Raw genomic sequence first — 19,191 nt, forward strand, 5'->3', positions numbered from 1 at the left:
ATTTTTGGTGAAATACCTAGTTTATTGGATTTGATCATTGGAAGTAATATGATCACTGAATAAGCTGAATCTGGTTGTTTGCACTAGAGAATTTGAAAACCCCTTTTCACATTTCTAGTGGCTGGGAACCTGTCGCCCTGTTTCTAGGGTTAAAAAAAAAAAAAGGAGTTCTCCCAAGTTATGTTGCTCACTTGCTTGTTTCTGTCAGTTAGACAGAGTCCTAGGTAATGAGAGACTTGCAGTGACGAAATAGCAGTGCTGTGATATTGAAATGAAAAGTTGGAACAAAAGCAGTTGAGGTTTTATTGCATTCACAACAAAACAAGTTATTGTAACTTAACTAGCTAAGACTCCTAAGAGGACTGTCAAACAAATTTCAAAACAAGGAAAAGATGGAACAAGTTCTGAGGTTTATTATTACACAACATGTCAGAACAATGAAAAGATGGAACAAGCTGAGGTATTATTACACAACAAAACAAGTTACAAATACAGAACCAGCTAAACTGCGAACTCTCAAACAAGTTTTAAGACAAAGTGCTGCTAGAAATATCGGAATCTAGTCCGTGTATGAAAATCAGAACTTCTTGATGAAGTCGTATATATGAGCACTGCATTCGTCTGCCTTCTCTTGGTTAATAAAGTGGGCTGCTCCTTCAACTATAACAACTTCTTGCAAAAATGGTACCTGACTCTTGAAGCCACCATTATGAATATATTCTTTGATACCTGGGATATGATAGGTGATGTCCAGATCACCCACAATGAACTTAACTGGTACTTTGATTTGTACCCCAGTCCACGGTGCCATAAGCTCCCAGGTTCTGCAACCAAAAACATAGAAGTTCAGTGGTGTTTAAGGGTTTTGCTTCAAGCATTTTAAGTTTTGTGTGAGTTTGAAAAATCAAAACGAATGCAAAATTTTTAGCAACATACAAGTCCATAGCTCGATAATAGTTCAATCCACCCGTAAATCCTGTCTTGCTGAATTTGCTGGCAAAATAGTTAATGTCTTCTTCTGAGAGCCAAGGGGGCAAGGGTCCTTCAGCTTTCCAACTTGCAAATCCAAAATCTTTAGGTATTTTAGGAGGAGCTGGACTGCGACCGGTAAGAAACTTTTTCATTACTGAGGGAGTATCAATACTACCAAAATATGCTTCGGCCTCTCCAGGTTCCTGTAGCACAACGTTTGATAATCTTATTTGTCATGCAGGTAATGCTCAGTGACAATGGCTTTTTAAACTTAACATCTAGATGAATGAACACTATGCTCATACAATTGTACTGTAAACATTTCCAGTGATTCAGTCAAGTAAGATTTGGTATAAATGTATTTATCACCGGCCAAAGGACTTCCAGCATAAAAAATAGTCGATAACATGAAGAAGTTAACTAGCTTTGTCAATAGTGTACCAAAGAATCAGGTTTAAAGAACAAAAATGCTTGTTTTAAGTCATTGCCTCCTTGTTAAGCTACTCGATATGAACACGTAAACTCAAAAGTTTGTTACCAAAACTCCCGTACATACACAACAAATTGAGCAGAAAGTGGCAAACTGATGGTCAAATTACTCAAGTTCGGCTTGGAACTACAGAAAAACTAAAACCTATACTGTACTAGAGGAGGTTGTTGTGCAGATTAAATGTAACATTAATAAGACTGTACCTACCCAAATGAATACAAGGACTTCAATCATCCAAATCGCTAGGCAACTACATTACTATTTCAGAAACTATACATAAACAGCTTGATACTGCTATAGCATGCATCAAGTCAGATTTCATTATAGAGTCATGCCCATCAAACAATTTGGGGATCCATATTCAGCTAACACATTAATCAATCAACTGCAGAGCATTGCAATCTTTCAGAGCTCAGACCCTAATCAGAGAAACAAACAAAAAAGAAGCTCAATAACAGAATCTTCTAAAAATAGAACAATATTTCTAAAAAAATAGAACAACAGGTGAATAAAGTGAACAGACAAACAAACCAATGACCAATCTCTACTGAAAGTAGATTAGAAAATCAGACCCAATTAATCTCAAATTTAGAATCCAAACAAAAACTTCCCAATTTACCTGAAACCTGCAAATGTAGTAATCATCCCCAAACAAAGCCCTGAACCCATCAACAGGCTTCCTCTTGGGATTTCTGGGATTGAAAGCGACGCTCATGTTGACCAAGCACTTAACCCTGTCAGGCCTGAACAAACAGAACCACCAGGCAACCACAGCACCCCAGTCATGCGCCACCAGGAACACCTGCTCGATACCCAGATGGTCAAGCAGCCCGATCAGGTCTCCGACTATGTGCATACCCGTGTACGACGACGCGTTCGGCGGCGCGTCGGTGTCACCGAAGCCGCGGAGGTCCGGGGCTATGCAGCGGTATCCCAACGAGGAGAGGGAGAGGAGCTGGTGGCGCCACGAGTACCAGAGCTCCGGGAAGCCGTGGAGGAAGAGGATGGGTGGGCCCGACCCGATTGAGGCTACGTGCATGTTGATGCCGTTTGTGGGCACTGTTGTGTGCTCGATTTTCTCCATGGTTGATGAACTCACTTGAGGTTTTCTGTCAGTGTAGTTTGGACCTGAGACCTTTCTGTTGCTATGTATAATATAGAATGAGTGGGAGGATTTGGCTTTGGTTTCTGAGTTGGTCTTTGTTTTCTCCCTAGAAAACTCTTGAGTAATAGAAACGATCGTGAGGTCATCTTCACAATAATGGTTGGTTTTACCGTTTTACTAGAAATTAATACGTCATTCCTACTCAAAATGCTTTGAATATTCTTAAAAGTGTGACTACAGAACAAGCATGTCTAAACCGTAGATCTCTTCAACTGTTCTTGCTATTTTTATTTATTATTTTATTGTGAAAGATTGTGTAACTACTTATCTACAGATTTGCACAAAATCAATCGAAATAAAAATATAGAAATGCTCGCTGGTGAGTTGTGACATGTTAGTTATTAAAATCTTATTGGTATTATGAAATGAGGCGGAGTGCGGTGGAAAAAAAAAATTGTCATTTTTATACAAAACAATAAAAAATTCTTATATGTATCAAATTAAATAAATTAAAATTCATCATAAATGTGGAACCATTACGAAATCGTCTATATATTCGATACAAATTCTTCCAATCTGGTTTGGTTGGAAGTGAATAAGACTATTGGATCATAAAATTATACGTTTCTCTCTCTCTCTCTCTCTCTCTCTCTCTCTCTCTCTGAGAAACCCTAGCCGGCCTCTCCATTTGCAATTTGTTCTCGTCCAGTAGTGCCCGGACGTCCAGTCTCGCCGCCGTCTTAGGGTTTGCTGCCGGACGGGAGATCTACTGCCCAAGGGACTTAGTTTAAGGGATTCTCTCCAGGTTTGTCAGATGGTTTGGCTGGGATGGTAGCGATGGTGGTGGTCGTGCGGTATAGGTCGGTTTCTTCGATCCCCTGCTGATGGCTTCTTGGATCGACGATGCCTTGGGTCTTGATCGATGGCGATGGGGATTGCGAGGCCTGGCTCGGGGATGGTGTTCCGTGGTATTGCAGGTTGTGGCTGCGTGGCTCGGCGGTTTGGATCACGGGGATGGTGTTGCGGTGCAGATCGTGGTGGCGAGGCGACATGTTTGGACGGAATGTGGCCAGACTGTGGTGCACGACGGGTCTGGAAGGAGCCGATGGACTGGTCCAAACCAAGAGGATGGGCCTGAAGATCTCTTTGGTGACCCTAGTGGGCTCAAGTTTGGGATAGGGTTCTGCCCTAGTCCATTATTATTTTGGGCTCGGTTTTATTTTCTAGTTTCTGTAGGCCTTTTCTAGGGCAGTCTAGTGGATTTTTTCCTATCTAGTTTAGTATTGGGTCTTGGTCTTGTCGACTTAAGTTTCAGTGTTTCTAGTTATACACCAATTGAGATCTCTAGGCGACTAGATTCATTGTTTCAGAGTTAGGTTGGGAGGGCTGGATCCTTCTATTTTATTTAGTTCTTCTAGCGTCTCCGGCGTAGTACCAAAAGAGGATCCCGCTATGTCTACGATGTATTCAATGTCAAATGAGTGACCTAGTTCTATGTACTACTGTGTGTACTAACACATCTTCTTGTCTGTCTAGATGGCAGCAGAAGGGTATGTAAGGACCATTCTGACTTTTGATTAATATATTGGCTAATCTGGTTTGGTTGGTTTTTGTACTAATGTAAAGATAATCTAAAGTAGAAACAATTTTGATCCTGTTACTAGATCAAGGAATCAATCAAAAGGACAATAAATTAAGTTGGAAACAACAAAAAAAGAAGAGTTAACATTTCTTCAAGCATAGATATTATCTTTTTATTATTATTATTAATTTATTCAGCATCGACATCATCTCTTCAAATTTCTTTTTATGACTGTCCACATAGAAAAGTTCTAGGAAGTCATTCCAATTTTTTGGCATAAAGCCTACGTCTCATTCATCTGATTCCAATTGCAATATACAAAACATGGCTATCGAAATTTTCATTTCCATCTCCAGCAAGCAGCATGGCACCGCCAAATGTCCATCCTCAACACACACAAAAAAGGCCATGTTCATTAAACTCTTTGCATGAAGATCGAAATTAAGAGGCACCCACCCACCAACAAGTACGCTGAAAAGCCTGAAACCAAGTTAAACAGTGCCTTGGTTTGGTTGGCCTTAGTTGATCGAGACTGAACGAATGAAAGCATTAAATTCTTGCCGAAGAAGAACATTTTCGGGGGAGCAGCAGGATTTAGTGGGTTTGGTGATGACACTTACCATACCCTAATTAATGGTATACGTTTCAAAAGCCAACTCACTCACTATTACTAAATTTAAATGCGGTATACGTTTCAAAACCCAACCAACTCACTCACTCATTACTAAATTTAAATGCATTCACGTGATTTCTTTGAAAATGGACAAGATTTAGGCTCACCACTCACTAGTTTAAGGTTATGACCACTCACCAGTTTATTAGGGTTATGATCGAGGTATTTGCGTTTTGTGTTTTTTATTTAACAGTATGGATTGAAATTGAATCGTATATTTTTTAGATTTATTCATAGTTTTTTTTTTTAACCAAATCAATCATTTCATTCAACTCAAGTCAGAATGGCACGGATACATACTTTCCCTTGCTATTTCTAGACAAGTTTAGGACGTGGTATGCTAGCACCACCCATTAGACAACCACTGCTCACTTATTCAAAAGCGAGCGTAATAACTATGAAAAGCAATACATAGCAATTAGGCAAAGTTTAGAAATAAAACAAAATTAAATTTTCTCCTTGCCCTTAACAGTTGGGCTAGGAGGTTTGGAGAGATAAGCAAAACAAGTCTCTTGCGCATCCGCAACCTTCTTTGACTTTGGAGGATTTTTATTCTTTACTCCTAGAGGCCTTCCTCTTTTCTTCTTTGTGCCAGAGCTTGTTGGCATCACATCTTTAGGCACTAAAACATTCCCAGGAGCTTCAACCATACCCAAAGATCTGGCAGAAAACTTACTTGTAAACATAGGCAGTTTTTGCTTCTTTGCCTGGATATCTGGCAGCAACGGTTTGAATAATTATGGTAGCAGAATCTATAGTTTTTGGGGAGACTTTGAAGGGGGGGGGGTAGGTGACGCTTGTCACCCCTACTCTCATTGTTCTCTGCTTCAACCGATACAGCTGGTTCTGCCTCCTTAAAGGCCTTCAGGCTATTTCTTGCAGACACTACCTTCTTATCAAATTTCATGCCTTCACTTGGAGCGATAAGTTCAAAAGATGATACCTCGAGGTCCGGAGCTGCAATTACTGCCAACGCTAAAGGTTGGTGCACCTCCTTCTCCATTTCTGTGGCACTTAGGACTCTGTCACGCAGTATGACAAGTTTGCGTGCTTTAGAAGCTTCCTTGGGCTGGAATAAGGACCTGTAGATAGATGGCAAAATAGGTGTCTGCACACCCTGAAAACGAAAGGTTCCATCTACAAAAGTGTTAGCCGCAAACCCTAGAGAAGGACCAACCAAATCCTTCCTCTGTTCTCCAGTGCGCCGTCCTATACCAGTTGTGGCATGGCTACCAAGCAAAGGGCAATAGTCTCCCTCATGATAAATCAAATTGCAATGATCACACTTGCCCACCAGGTTTTCAAAAAAATATGAAATTTCAACCTCAACTCCAGGTGCCAGTTTTAGGGTTTTCTTGAGGAAAAACGGTTTCAAAATATCATGTGCGACATGAACCCTAACCTTACCCGTATTTGCAAAGAGTTTATCATCCAACTCAAGATACTTACCAGCCACTGAAGCGATACTTCTGATCATGTCAGGCTCCTCAAACAATGGCGAAATATTACTAAGTCGAACCCAGAAGAAGAGGACAGTCAGATCAACCTCTTCAATAGCCTTGATGCCATCATACTCCTGAAGCACAACCGGAGCCTGGTTAAATCGCCATGGTCCACCCTTTAAAACCTTGCTACGATCCTTGCTCAAATCAAATTCCAGGACAAAACGGTTTGGAGCCCGCTCTTGAATCTTGAAACCTTTGTCAAGGACCCATACTCGCCGGAAAAAACGTTTCAGATCATTCAAAGCAGCCAGTTTCTTCACTAGAGGACGTGCCAACAGAAAGGATTGCTTGGCACGTCGCTGGATTCCATTCGAGGCTCTTGAGACATCTACCACATCACTGCTAGCAAGCGCAAGTGATGCAGCAAAGGAAGAGGTTACAACAACAATGTTGGACATGTTGCTGGGTTTGGGATCAATAGAATAGCGACGGAGGTCGCTTTGGTTGTTTGGTTTGGTGGCGGCACACATAGCGCTGCCCTAGGGTTTTTAGATTTATTCATAGTTAATAAAATATGAAAAAAAATATGTAGGGGTACTATTTGACATTTCATCAAATAATTTGATGAAAAGTTCGGCAAAATATTTTTAATTAACTGATTAATTTTTTAATTTTAAAATATTATTATTATTATTTTTTTTGAAGGAAATGAGGTCAGAAATTTATTGCACCAATAAGAAGGATTACATAAAGGTAGCTTCAGCTGCTAATGCAGTAAGCAGAAACGAGGAAGAAGAAAAATAAAAGCATTCCTGGATTTCGGTACAAGCATGTGCAGCCATGAGATGAGCCACCCTATTTGCACTTCTATGAACATGCACAATCTTTAAATTTAGATGAGACTCAAGTATCAAACTTAGATCATCATATATTCGACCCAGAGCAGAAGTATTAGGGTCATCAAGCTGCATCAATTGTCTCTGAACTACTTGTGCATCAGTTTCTAATATAGCAGGAACAAGCCCCTGCTCCACAGCAAAATGCAAGGCCAGTTTGCATCCTAACAACTCCACATGCTCTGGGCAAAGTAGACCCTGAAAAGGTCTACTTCCACCAGCAAGAAAACTGCCAAAATTGTCACTTACTACGAAACCAACACCTCCACATTTGGTAGCAGGATTATATGAACCATCTACATTGATCTTACACCATCCCATAGGAGGAGGAGACCAGCATGTTGTCCTCACAGTACAACCAACCAATGGTTTCAAATTATGAAACCTAAAAGCATGCAGCTTAGACATTGCCATAATAAGTACCTCAGGAGCTGTAACACTTCTATTGTCCCAAATCCTACAATTTCTTTCCTTCGAAATGCCCCAAAGGAGATAGATCAAATCACCCAGGTCTTTAACCGAAAGCTCATGAGCACAAAAACTAATCCACTCAAGAATATCAAGATGAGAAGAGTAAGGGTTATAACAAACCTATGATAGCACACCATTGGTTTGAATCACCTGTTTGGTAAATGGACAATCCCGACATAAATGAATTGTAGTCTCCAAGTCAGTAGAGCATAGAACACAAACATTTGAGTCCAAGACCACCCTTTTCTAAGCAAGCCTCTCTAGGGAAGGTAAAATATTGTGACAAACTCTCCAAATGTGAGCTTTAGCAGAATTCGGAATGACCTTTCCAAAGCTTTTCCCAAAAACTCACACCCACTGATAACTGGAAAGGACTTCTAGAATGTAATAGGGAAAACTCAAGACGGTACGCCGACTTAACTGTAAATTTACCTCTCTTCTCCTCCCTCCACACTACTCTATCTTCAACTGCTCTTGTCCTAAGAGGAATACTCATAATAGCTTATGCCTCTTCCCTTGTAAATATCCTTCTAATCAAACTAGCATTCCACTGCCCTGCATGATCAAGCAAATCGCTAACCTGCCTAACTTCCAACGAAGCAGTACCATTAGCAGCCGGTTTGTAGTCTGGAACTCCAGGCACCCAATAATCCAACCATATGTTTACTGACAAGCCATTACCAATCTGCCAATAAGAGCTTTGTCATAGAAACTCCCTAGTAGAAAACAAACTTCTCCATGAGTAAGAAGGAGAATTAGAAGGTTCAGTCAACCAGAAATTAGAATCTGGAAAGCATTTTGCTTTGTAGATCCAAGCTACCAATGAATCCGGATTGCCCTCCAATGGATCCTCGTTAAGGGATTTAGATTGTACTCATTCCAATTACCAGACGCATAGAACCCGGTATTGTTATTTATTGTCACTACCTCCCCGTGTCAGGATAGGGTAATTTGCGCGCCTACTGCCTTTCCTTGGATGTGGTAGCCGTTTCTCAGGCTCCCTCTCCGGAATCAAACCCTAATTCTCCGTCATCCGTCACCACCATGGTAGGCCACTATCCTACCATTGAAAGTTGATAGGGAAGATATTTGAATGATGCGTCGCCAGCACAAAGGCTGTGCGATCCGTCGAGTTATCATGAATCATCAATACAACGGGCAGTGCCCGCGTTGACCTTTTATCTAATAAATGCATCCCTTCCAGAAGTCTGGATTTGTTGCACGTATTAGCTCTAGAATTACTACAGTTATCCGATTAGTAGATACCATCAAACAAACTATAACTGATTTAATGAGCCATTCGCAGTTTCATAGTCTGAATTAGTTCATACTTACACATGCATGGCTTAATCTTTGAGACAAGCATATGACTACCGGCAGGATCAACCAGGTAGCACTCCTTTGCCAACGCTGGCACCGCATAGGGAGACCCTGCAACAAGCACAACAATCGTACATGTCTAGCGACAAAACGCTTGAAATTGGACTTCAAGGGTGCAAAGTGTGATGCCCCGGAAATTTGTATTTATTTTCCGAGGATTTTCCGGAATTTAATTTATGGTTATTGGACAGTTTTGTGGCTCGTGGATGGAGCGGAAGTGTTTCGGGCGAATAATTAAGTGAAGAATATGGTTTTAAGGGGGTTGCAAGGGTTGACTTTTTATTCATTGGGATTCTCCGAAAACTTCATTCACGAAAGTTGTAGAGCGCGTCGATACGAGTTCGTGGACATGCGGAACGCGAGAATTGAAGTTCGTTCGAGGAAGTTATGGCCATTGGAATGAATTTCCATTTTGGTATAAATAGAAGTTTCCAAAGTGGGAAACTTACTATTTTCATTTGTTTCCATTTCCGGAAACTCTCATTCGCTCTCTTTTCTCTCTTGGTCGACGCCCTCACTATCTGAGATTTGCGACTGACCCGACCCGACTTTTCCGGCGAACTGCAGCGGTCTCCGGCGACAAAACTTTCCAGATGGGATCGTCTCCTCCGTCTGGTCGTCCCTCTGGTGTCCTCTAGCGCCGATTCTCCTGCAGTTAAGTGTTTTCGGACCCAATCGGTTCTCCGATCTCCGAAGTCGGCGAGTCTTCAAGTTGAGTTTGGGGAGCTCAGAGCAGCCTCCTTGATCAATCCTTGGTGGTTGTTTGGATCGATTCACGTAAAACTTGGTTCAACTCAGTTTGGATTACTGTTCACGGCTTGTGAGGTAGTTTTCGACCCTTTATGCTTGTTTTCTGACTTCGAGCTAGTTATGAAAATTCACAAGCATGCTATGATGAAACTTTGTGATGTTGGGAGTTTTGTGAAATATTGAGTTTTGGCCGGCGGCGGTGCACCACCGCCTGTGGCGGCGTTCCGACGGTGTTCTGGCCATCTAGGGAACTATTTCTGGTATTATATATGTTCTACTCGTTGATACGAGCATATCGATATATAATATGCAAATTTTGGAGTTCGTATGGATTTGTTATGATTTTTACGGTTTCATACCGGTGGATTTATTCAATCCGTGAGGATCCGAGCGTCCGATCGACTTGTGGTTCGGACATATCAATCGTATAAGTATTCCGGAGACATTGGGTGGTCTCGGATGTGGTTTCGCCTCATTTGGCGTCACCTTGGGAATTTTGGTTCGATTTATGGTTTCGAACGTTATTCCTTGTGATTCGTTGACTGAATCAGAGCTGTGCTTCCTTAGGTACTTGACGAAGTATTTGGACGGTTATTTTGTGGATTGGCTGTTTTGTTCTGTATTGAAGACGCAGCGGGAGTTTCGAGGTGAGTAATCTCACAAGGTTCATTAATGAACGGAATACCTTTATTTTTTAGAGTTATTTAGTAACTGCAAACTATAGTTGGTATTAGTAGGTATTCCTGAGCAGATGACTACATATTTATATATTTACGTGAAATATATATGTATTTGTGGGTTTTGTGGATTTATGAAAACAATATGCATGAATTGATGCTTTTTATTGTTTTTGGGTTATGGCTTTCGGAAAACAATGATTATGGAAATGTTGATTTCGATTGTTTTGAAAAACCTTGAGATTTGTGTAACATTTTGGGTCCAGTGCGACTCCTTTATGTTTTGCTCCAAGGGACTGTGCGGCCCGAGGAACGAAGGTCTATGACCTTGGGCAGAATATCAGGTAATCAAGTCTTTGGCCGGACGAGTGGTTACGTTCCAGTTAGAGCTCTAATCTGTCTGCCATATAGATAATTCATGGGGTAACGGGAATTGGTTATTGATAACTCACGACATTATGTGTTTTTAGGGAACAAGGTGTGAGTTGCTTCCTTATTAACGGTTTTTAAGGGGACAAGGTGCAAGTTGTTTTCCTTATTAACGATTTGATAGAAATCAAGGTGTGAGTTGCTTTCTATGGTACGATTATGGTACAATTGATAGAATTCAAGGTGTGAGTTGTTTTCTATGTTATATTGATAGAAATCAAGGTGTGAGTTGCTTTCTATGGTACGATTATGGTACAATTGATAGAATTCAAGGTGTGAGTTGTTTTCTATGTTATATTGATAGAAATCAAGGAGTGAGTTGTTTTCTATGTTTCATTTTAAAAGAAACCAAGGTGTAAGTTGCTTTCTTTTATTTCGATTTGAATGGGAATTAAAGTGTGAGTTGTTCTCCTTTATTTCGTGTTTTAAGGGATCAAAGCGTGATTTGGGTTCTTGATTTAAACGAGCGGGGTTCATATATCCCGTGATTTTTGTGTGAGTTGTTTTGACTTACTCATACGGGCTTGCAAAAGCTTACCGGGTTTGTTGTGTGACAACCCGGTGCACCATTCCAACGGTGTAGGGGTTAATTCTGCAGGGTAGGATAATCGTGGCTGAAGCTGAGGTAGCTTATTGGCAGCAGAATAGGTAGGAAGCAAATTTGATTGGCTTTGCCATTGTTATGACTTCCGCTATGTAGTAAACTCTGATGAGCTTTTACGTTTTATCTTGTTGTTGACAATTTAATTCGTAAGCTTATGTAATATATGACTCTGTGGAGCGGGTCAATATTGACACAGTGGGTTCAGGGCATCAATGTGTAATTGGTTTAAAAGGAAAAAGTTTACAGGTATTTTGTATTGATGACTGAACGTTCACGCATGTATAATTATGGGATTATACATCGATTTTTATTTGTGTTAAAATCCGGGGCGTGACACAAAGACCCCAAGCCCACCGAATGTTCTGTATCTGAGACATCAAGCAGCAACCTGGGGACCGTCGCAACAAGGTGCACACCAAAAGGCATGCCAATGCAAGGGGCACATGCACTACTACGATGTCCTCCCACTAACCGGATTGTTTACACATTATTAAATTTTTATTTAATAATGTGTAAAATAAGTAAAAATTAAATAAAATAAATATCATGTAGAGTACACTTATAATATTTTTGGTTAAAAATGTATGGAAAATTTCACGAGTTTCTTTCAATAATACAAATTATGGAACTATTTTAAATAAAAATGTCAATACGTGTTTTATTTACATATTATACAACAAATTACTAACAGAGGATTTAGTTATAAGAGTCTATTATGTAAAAGTTTCTATGCCAATTACTTAACAGTTTGAATTGCTTTATTAACATTTTAGTTAATTTACATGCTATATTTGTTGGGTGACTGGGTCCTTGACCCAAAGCATTGTTTCCACGTATGAATAAGCGGTTACAGTGACGTGGTTGGAAAGAGGAGAGATCCGTTACTTTTTTGCATAGTTAGTTAAAATGTGTATTAAACGTGTATAAAACTTTAGCATGCGTATAATTGAAAAAAAAAAAATTTCAGTACAGTCTATTGTAATTGTAGACTCGGTTTTTTTTTCGTGTATTATTAAGTTCAACCTTATTAAACACGTTTTATATCCTTATCCGTTTTGTAGGGAGTAAAAATACTTTGAAGTTGAAAAAAAACTCAAGCAATAGTTAGTTAAAACGCATATAAAACTTCAGTACGCGTATAATTGAAAAAAAAAACTTCAGTATGACGTATTGTAATTCAAATGCCTGATTACATTATACTTGGGTGTCATATCCTTTTTTTTCATGTTTTGTCACATATCATAAATAATATAAAATAAAAGCAAGAGTTAAGAGTAGATTATTAGTATTTTCTTACAAAAATAGTGTTTTATATATCCGTATTTTGAACCCGTTTTTTCTACTACTTGCTGAATTATACACGTATAATTCAAACTTATAAACTTGCCGTATCGCTTTTTTTTTTTACCGAATATTTGACCGTATTGTTAAATAAGGTAAACTGAATAATACATGTACATTTTTTTTGCCGAATTTTACGCGTCCCCTTTTTTACTAACTATGCTTTTTGGTTACGACTTCTCTATAATTGGGAGTTTGGGACCGTCTCCACATGTTGGACCGACTTCAGTTCTGATCTTCACTTAGTCTAATGGGCTCAAGTTTTGTTTAGCATAATATAGGCCCAACTCAATCTAATGTCTATGCAGGAGCCCATTTTAGTTGTCATTGCATTTCTTTGTTTTGGGAAAGGGGCCGTGACCACTTACCCAATTTCAGCATAAACATTGCCCACTTACTCCACTAAGAGTTTTTTAACCCCATTTACCTAATTTAACATCTAGAGACAGTTTTGCCCCTATTATTTAACTCTATCCTCTCAGACTCTCTCTCTCTGTGCCGCTCCTCACCTCCGGCTTCGCTCTTTCTCTCTCTGTGCCATGGCTGCTCCGGCGCCCCACCTCCGGCTTCGGGCCACCACATCCATCAAGTCTCCACCGCCATCAGAGACGATCTCAACCGTCATGGGTCCCCGAGAAGCCCATTACGGCCGTTGAAGCTAAATAGAAGGTCGGCGAGTTGGTCAGAGTCGTGGCTCAAGAACACCACTTCACTCAAGAATGTGATCAAGGCTATGCAGCTGGGCTCGCCCAAAGAGTCAAGATTGAAGCCCACCCAGAAAACCCTAAACCCTAATTTGGAAATTTCTGACCAGACTGCCCAATTGTCCGATCAAATCCTCCTCGAAATTCTGGCCAAGCTGCCGGAGCTGTGGATAGGGTGCCCCAATTTGAAGAAGCTAGTTGTGATTGGGGCTAGTGAGTTAGGGTGGCTAAGTATAGCAGAAGAGTGTCCAACTCTTCAAGAGTTGGAGTTGCACAAGTGCAATGACAATTTGCTGAGAGGGATTGCAGCTTGTGAGAATTTGCAAGTGTTGAAGTTGGTGGCCAATGTGGAGGGGCTATGTGGTTCTGTGGTTTCGGATATCGGGTTGACGATTTTTTTTTTTTTTTTGGTATACTGTGAGCTCCTAGAATGGGGAAGAAAAGTAACGTGTACAATTGAACATATGTGTCTGTAGTGTGTTCATTTTGGTTTTGGGTGTTTATGCAATTCACTTGAGGGCAATAATATGATTATTGGAGGGTAATAATATGATTATTGGGGGCAATAATATGATGATTAGGAGGCAATAATATGATTACTGGGAAGCAATAATATGATTACTGGGAGACAATAATATGATTACTGAGGGGCAATAATATGATTATTGGGGCAATAATATGAGTATTGGGGGGCAATAATATGATTACTGAGAGGCAATAATATGATTATTAGGGGGCAATAAATTCAGACACCGGAATCCGGACACCAGTTCAGTAGCCGGATTCGAGATTTCGGCGACCGGTCGCCGGATTCCAGTCACCGGAGTCGGCGGCGGGCCACTGGTCACCGGAGTCCAAGGTATCCGACGACTTCTCTCTATAAGTGAGAAAGAAGGAGAGGGCAAAAAAGTCCCAAAAATAAATAAAAAAGAATTAATTGGGTAATAGGGAAATAATCTCTTAGAGTGTTTGGGGTAAATGGGGTTAAAAAACTCTTAGTGGAGCAAATGGACAATTTTTAAGCTGAAATTGAGTAAATGATCATTTCCCCTTTGGGAAATGCCCATCTGGTTTGGCTATATGCCGGCAGTATGCCAAGTAGAAGGGGCTCAGAGTTCTACTTTAGCCATACACAAGCTCACTATAGCTAAGGGCTCCAACATTTGTGTGTCAAATTTTGGATACCAAAAGTGTTTGCACTAGTAGCTCAACAGTAATAATAACTTGGTCCAGGAATGAATATTATCATTTGCTCGACAAATTTTGAGACGAGTGGGCACAAGACATTTTAGTTCGGTTTTAATGTCACACAATTTAGATTGAATACATTACATATATTTTGCGTTTATCCAAGTTTAACGAGTTTGAGAAAATTGATATTAAGCATACGTTCTTTCTAGTCAAACCGGTCATTTTGAGGTGCGCTAACAAACCTAAACGAACCGGACCATCCAAGCTAGTTACAATCAAGCAGTTTTATATCAAAAAAAAAGTAAGAATCAAGCAGTTTTGCAGTTGTTTTCTCCACCCGTAGATTTGGTATCCTTAGCACATTACTTTAACAAGTAAGTCGATCAACATGATCATTCTGTCTAGGATCATTCTGTCTAGGACGTACTCTAATTTCATCATTACTCATAACACTATAATAGTAATACCATGGCAGTTGTGATACTGCCCACAGTTTAAAGTGAACAGCATGGTTTACAAACCAAGTGCTAGCTAGCTTACTGGATTCAATAATCAAGTTGACCATGGAACTAGGGGAGCTTTTTTCTTTGGGTGGGGAGGGGAAGTCCTCAAGGATCTAGCTATATGCTTTTGTTGCCATCATGCTTTCTAATATTTGTACTTTGCCTCCTCAATATATGCACCTTCTTGTATGATTATCCATATAGTTATATTCTGGATTAGACAGCATATATAGTAGAATATATAGTAACCAAGTTGATCATGGGCAACTCTATTTCATACCTCAAGGTCCACTAGTAGTCTAGTACTACTGATTAACAAGAATTTCCCATTACCCTTTTAATATCTATCGTTGCATATTTATTTTGTTTCTTTCAAAGATGAGCTTAATAACTTATAAACAATTACAATCGTATAAAATGAGATTTGAAAAACATATTATACTAATATGGAGCAGTAATTTATGCATTATTGATCGAGCTGGATATATATTGTCTGCTTCTTGGTGCCATTTTCTCAACTACTACCAGTAGACTCTACATCTATCTCTGATATTTCTGTGTGTTCCACACTTCTACTCAGAAAGTTTGGAAAAATTCAGACACATAGTGACAGAATGCACCCCCTACCAAGTAGCTACCTTTATTCAGTTTTTTTTCCTTGGCCATTTGATGAAGCGGATAGAGTTGCAGGAATTCTGTCTTTGGCTGATGTAACCTTGCCATTACTTTAGATTCAAAGGATCTTTCCATTATCGACTATAGAAATTAAATCCACTCCATACAAGACCAAATTCATCTGTTTAAATTTGGATTACATAAAATAGTCAAGTACAGAACGCAAATATTGGAAAAATTATGTCATAAGAAGCACTTTCTTTTATTAATTTTTTTTTTTTTACCTCTTTGGGTCATAATCCAATTGTCTCATGACAGATAATTAAACAATACAAAATTTGACCAATTGTGATGTAATCCAAAATTATTCTTGGAAGTTAATTAAATCTAATGTAACTCTTTATAGCATTTATCTATTTTAGGTCGGTTATGGAAATGAAATTTGAAAAACCACTCTAGTGGAAGAAATCGAACAAATTAAGAATTAGTCTTTTGATTAACAGTACTTAATACAAAATATATGATCTTTTCTGCATTAACTGTACATACTTTAATATAAAGACATATATCACGTAAAACGCATGATTTTTCAAAAATTATAATTACCAAATACGAGAAAGAGAAAAAGGAAAATTTTTAATTTACAAAACAAACTAGGACTACGTAACGATAGTTTTCAGGTAAATCTTCAAATTTCCAACTAGGAAAATGTCCTTCCAAATCTACATGTATATACCCTTTTTTGTTTACGAAATTCAATGTATAAACCCCCAATATTATAATTCACCGGTCCTATTTAAACCGCCCTGCAGAGTACAGTGGAATAATAATAAAAGAAACCCCGCCATTCCCAATTGCCGATGCTCATAAAAGCATTACCAGAATACGAGGACCCCCAATGACTCATCTCAGAGACGAACTTTCCTCTCCATTTTCTGTTGCCAAATTAAGAAAACAAAATTAAACCCTCACCCACCTATGACCTACCCATTTCCCTAAAACCCACACCATTTGCAACTCTCCTCCTTCCCCTAAACCTAAATTTTGACATGGATATCGTCGACGATCATAAACCCGCCAACTACGCCCTCAATGGCAAGATCATGCTCTGCTCAGTCATCATTCTTTTCGTCGTCGTCTTCGTCGTGGCTTGCTTCCACAGCTACGTCCGGCTCTGCTTCTACCGCAACCATCCCCGACGGCGCCGTCGCCGGAGACGCCTCTTCTCTCAAAATATCGTCTCGCCCACGACGGAAACCACCAGCACCGCACCTCAGAAAGGCTTGGATCTCTCAGTTCTCAAGACGCTACCTAGTTTTGTTTACTCCACGTTAACTGACGACCCGCTGTTAGAATGCGCCGTGTGCCTGTCGGAGTTCGAGCACGGAGAACGTGGTCGAGTGCTGCCCAGCTGTAAGCACCCGTTTCATATAGAGTGCATAGACACTTGGTTTAAGTCGAACTCCAATTGTCCGCTTTGTAGATGTCTGGTTCGGCCGGATGTTCCGGTTCCGACACCGGAACCTCGGCACGAGGTTGTGATTACGGTGAGTGAACCGGCCGGTTCGGGAAGCGACGGGGGAGAAGAGAAAATGAGTTCGCCGCCGGGGAGTTTTTCGGCGGAGGAATGTGGGAGGAGGCCGTTGGATCTAGTGGGGATGTCGATGGATGATAGGGTGAGGAATTTTGGGTTGCCGAAAAGTCATGGGGTGAAATGTTCTGGAGATCAGAGTGTATCGTTAAAGAGGATTTGGAGCATATAGATCAGCATAAGCTTGTTCGACCTGATCCATGTGGATGTGGGTGGCGTTACTTCTGGTGACCAAACCCGACTATAGAGAATGGCGGTTTCTTTTGTTTTGTTTTGCTGTAGTTTTTTTTTTTTCCTTAGGACATGTCTTGGTACCTGTACACAATTTTTGTTTGTTTGTTTTCTCATACTGGATATATACATGACTGAACAATCACCAGTGTTACTCAAGATTTCTTATGTACTCTGTTTTGTTAAAAAGATCGAGGATTAACAGAGATGAACTCTTTGTTCATTGTTATTCTATCTCCAAATTGAGGATGAACAAAAGGTCGAAACCTTTAGCTCTCATCCTTGAGGGGGGGAAGAGAAGAGAAATTAATGTCGGCATATAAGGATGGAATCACATCCCATCATGTAATGTTGTTTGCCATTCAGGTCGTTTGTTCTGAAGCAACAAAACCCAATAACCCATAGATTAGTCTGATGGTGTAAAGATCAAACAAACCAAATCCTATTTCGATCAAATCAAATGTCAAGCCAAATTATTTGTTGTTTTCAACTATATTTCCCCACTTGCCCATGAGGCATCGTAATTCGCAAGTCAATTCTCCCTACATTTGGTCGAATTAGGGAAAAACTCACTAGGGAAAAACTCACAAACAGTACCTGAACTAAGGGCCACTAATAACTTTTGTACCTCAACTTCAAAAAATATCATTTTGGTACCTGGACTTTTCGCCCCGACTCAAGATTCATACCTGGAGTCACTAACGATGTTAGGGCCGTCATCTTTTGAAGGGTAGAATCGTCCATTCGGTGTTCATCTTCTCCAAAATTGAAAATTTTGTCCTATGTCTCTGCAATCTAAACTTCTTTGGTTGGTTCCAACTTTGCTCTCCATCGATCATTAACAATTTCTCCAAATCAATTGGGCTTTTGCACTCCTTCATAATATTGCATCTGGAAGAGAGTTGAAGAAAGTTAACCCACATGCATGTTGTTGGGTTTATCTGATCTGGATGGGATCACAACGATATCTTCTTCTCTTTTCTCTAAACTTGCAGAGGAGATAGTGGTGGGCTTTATTGCCCTTTTGGTCGTCAGGAAGAAGAAGAAGAAGAAGCTCTTTCATTGGGGGGTCAAGGTCACACGAGAAGAAGAAAGGGTCTGTTTCTGGAATTGGGTCTGATTCGTTTCTGGGAATGATTACAACAAATTTGTCAATTTCTCAATCAATTCTGAATTGGGTCTGTTTCTTTTGTTGAATTTACTACTCAGAATTAACAATTGCTTTCTGGGTTTAGATTATACTATCATTTTGGGGTTGTGTTTGAGTTCCAATATTGATTTGGTTATTAGTTTTATGTCATGAAAGACTTTAATTTTGTGTCTTGAGACTTCAGCTCTTGAATGTTAATGATTCCTTTTGTTGTTGTTGATCGATTTGGGCCACGTTTGGATCTTGTTCATAGAGTCTCTTGTTCGTCCTGTTTTGTGTTTCTTATTTTCTCAGTTTGGGAGTTTTGTGACTTGGTCTCGTTTTTCCAATCAATCCCAAGGCAATATTGCCATAAGGGGAGTACTTTCTGGGTCTCCCTCGCTTCTTCTTC

The 19,191-nt window shown here is 39.9% G+C and overlaps 2 protein-coding genes across 2 annotated transcripts; one reads left to right on the plus strand and one right to left on the minus strand.

Moving 5' to 3' along the window:
* Positions 1-393: 393 nt before the first annotated feature.
* LOC133736556 (uncharacterized) lies at positions 394-2,678 on the minus strand. The gene is made up of 3 exons (XM_062164100.1): positions 2,082-2,678; positions 937-1,175; positions 394-824 (listed from the first exon to the last, which is right to left on the minus strand). The coding sequence occupies exons 1-3, from the start codon at positions 2,544-2,546 to the stop codon at positions 578-580; spliced, it is 951 nt and encodes a 316-aa protein (XP_062020084.1). The 5' UTR covers positions 2,547-2,678; the 3' UTR covers positions 394-577.
* A 13,920-nt stretch (positions 2,679-16,598) lies between these two features.
* LOC133739644 (RING-H2 finger protein ATL5) lies at positions 16,599-17,754 on the plus strand. The gene has a single exon (XM_062167426.1). The coding sequence runs from the start codon at positions 16,878-16,880 to the stop codon at positions 17,589-17,591; it is 714 nt and encodes a 237-aa protein (XP_062023410.1). The 5' UTR covers positions 16,599-16,877; the 3' UTR covers positions 17,592-17,754.
* Positions 17,755-19,191: the final 1,437 nt, after the last annotated feature.

Source organism: Rosa rugosa, chromosome 3, assembly GCF_958449725.1.
Source record: "Rosa rugosa chromosome 3, drRosRugo1.1, whole genome shotgun sequence".
Classification (NCBI taxonomy): domain Eukaryota; kingdom Viridiplantae; phylum Streptophyta; class Magnoliopsida; order Rosales; family Rosaceae; genus Rosa; species Rosa rugosa.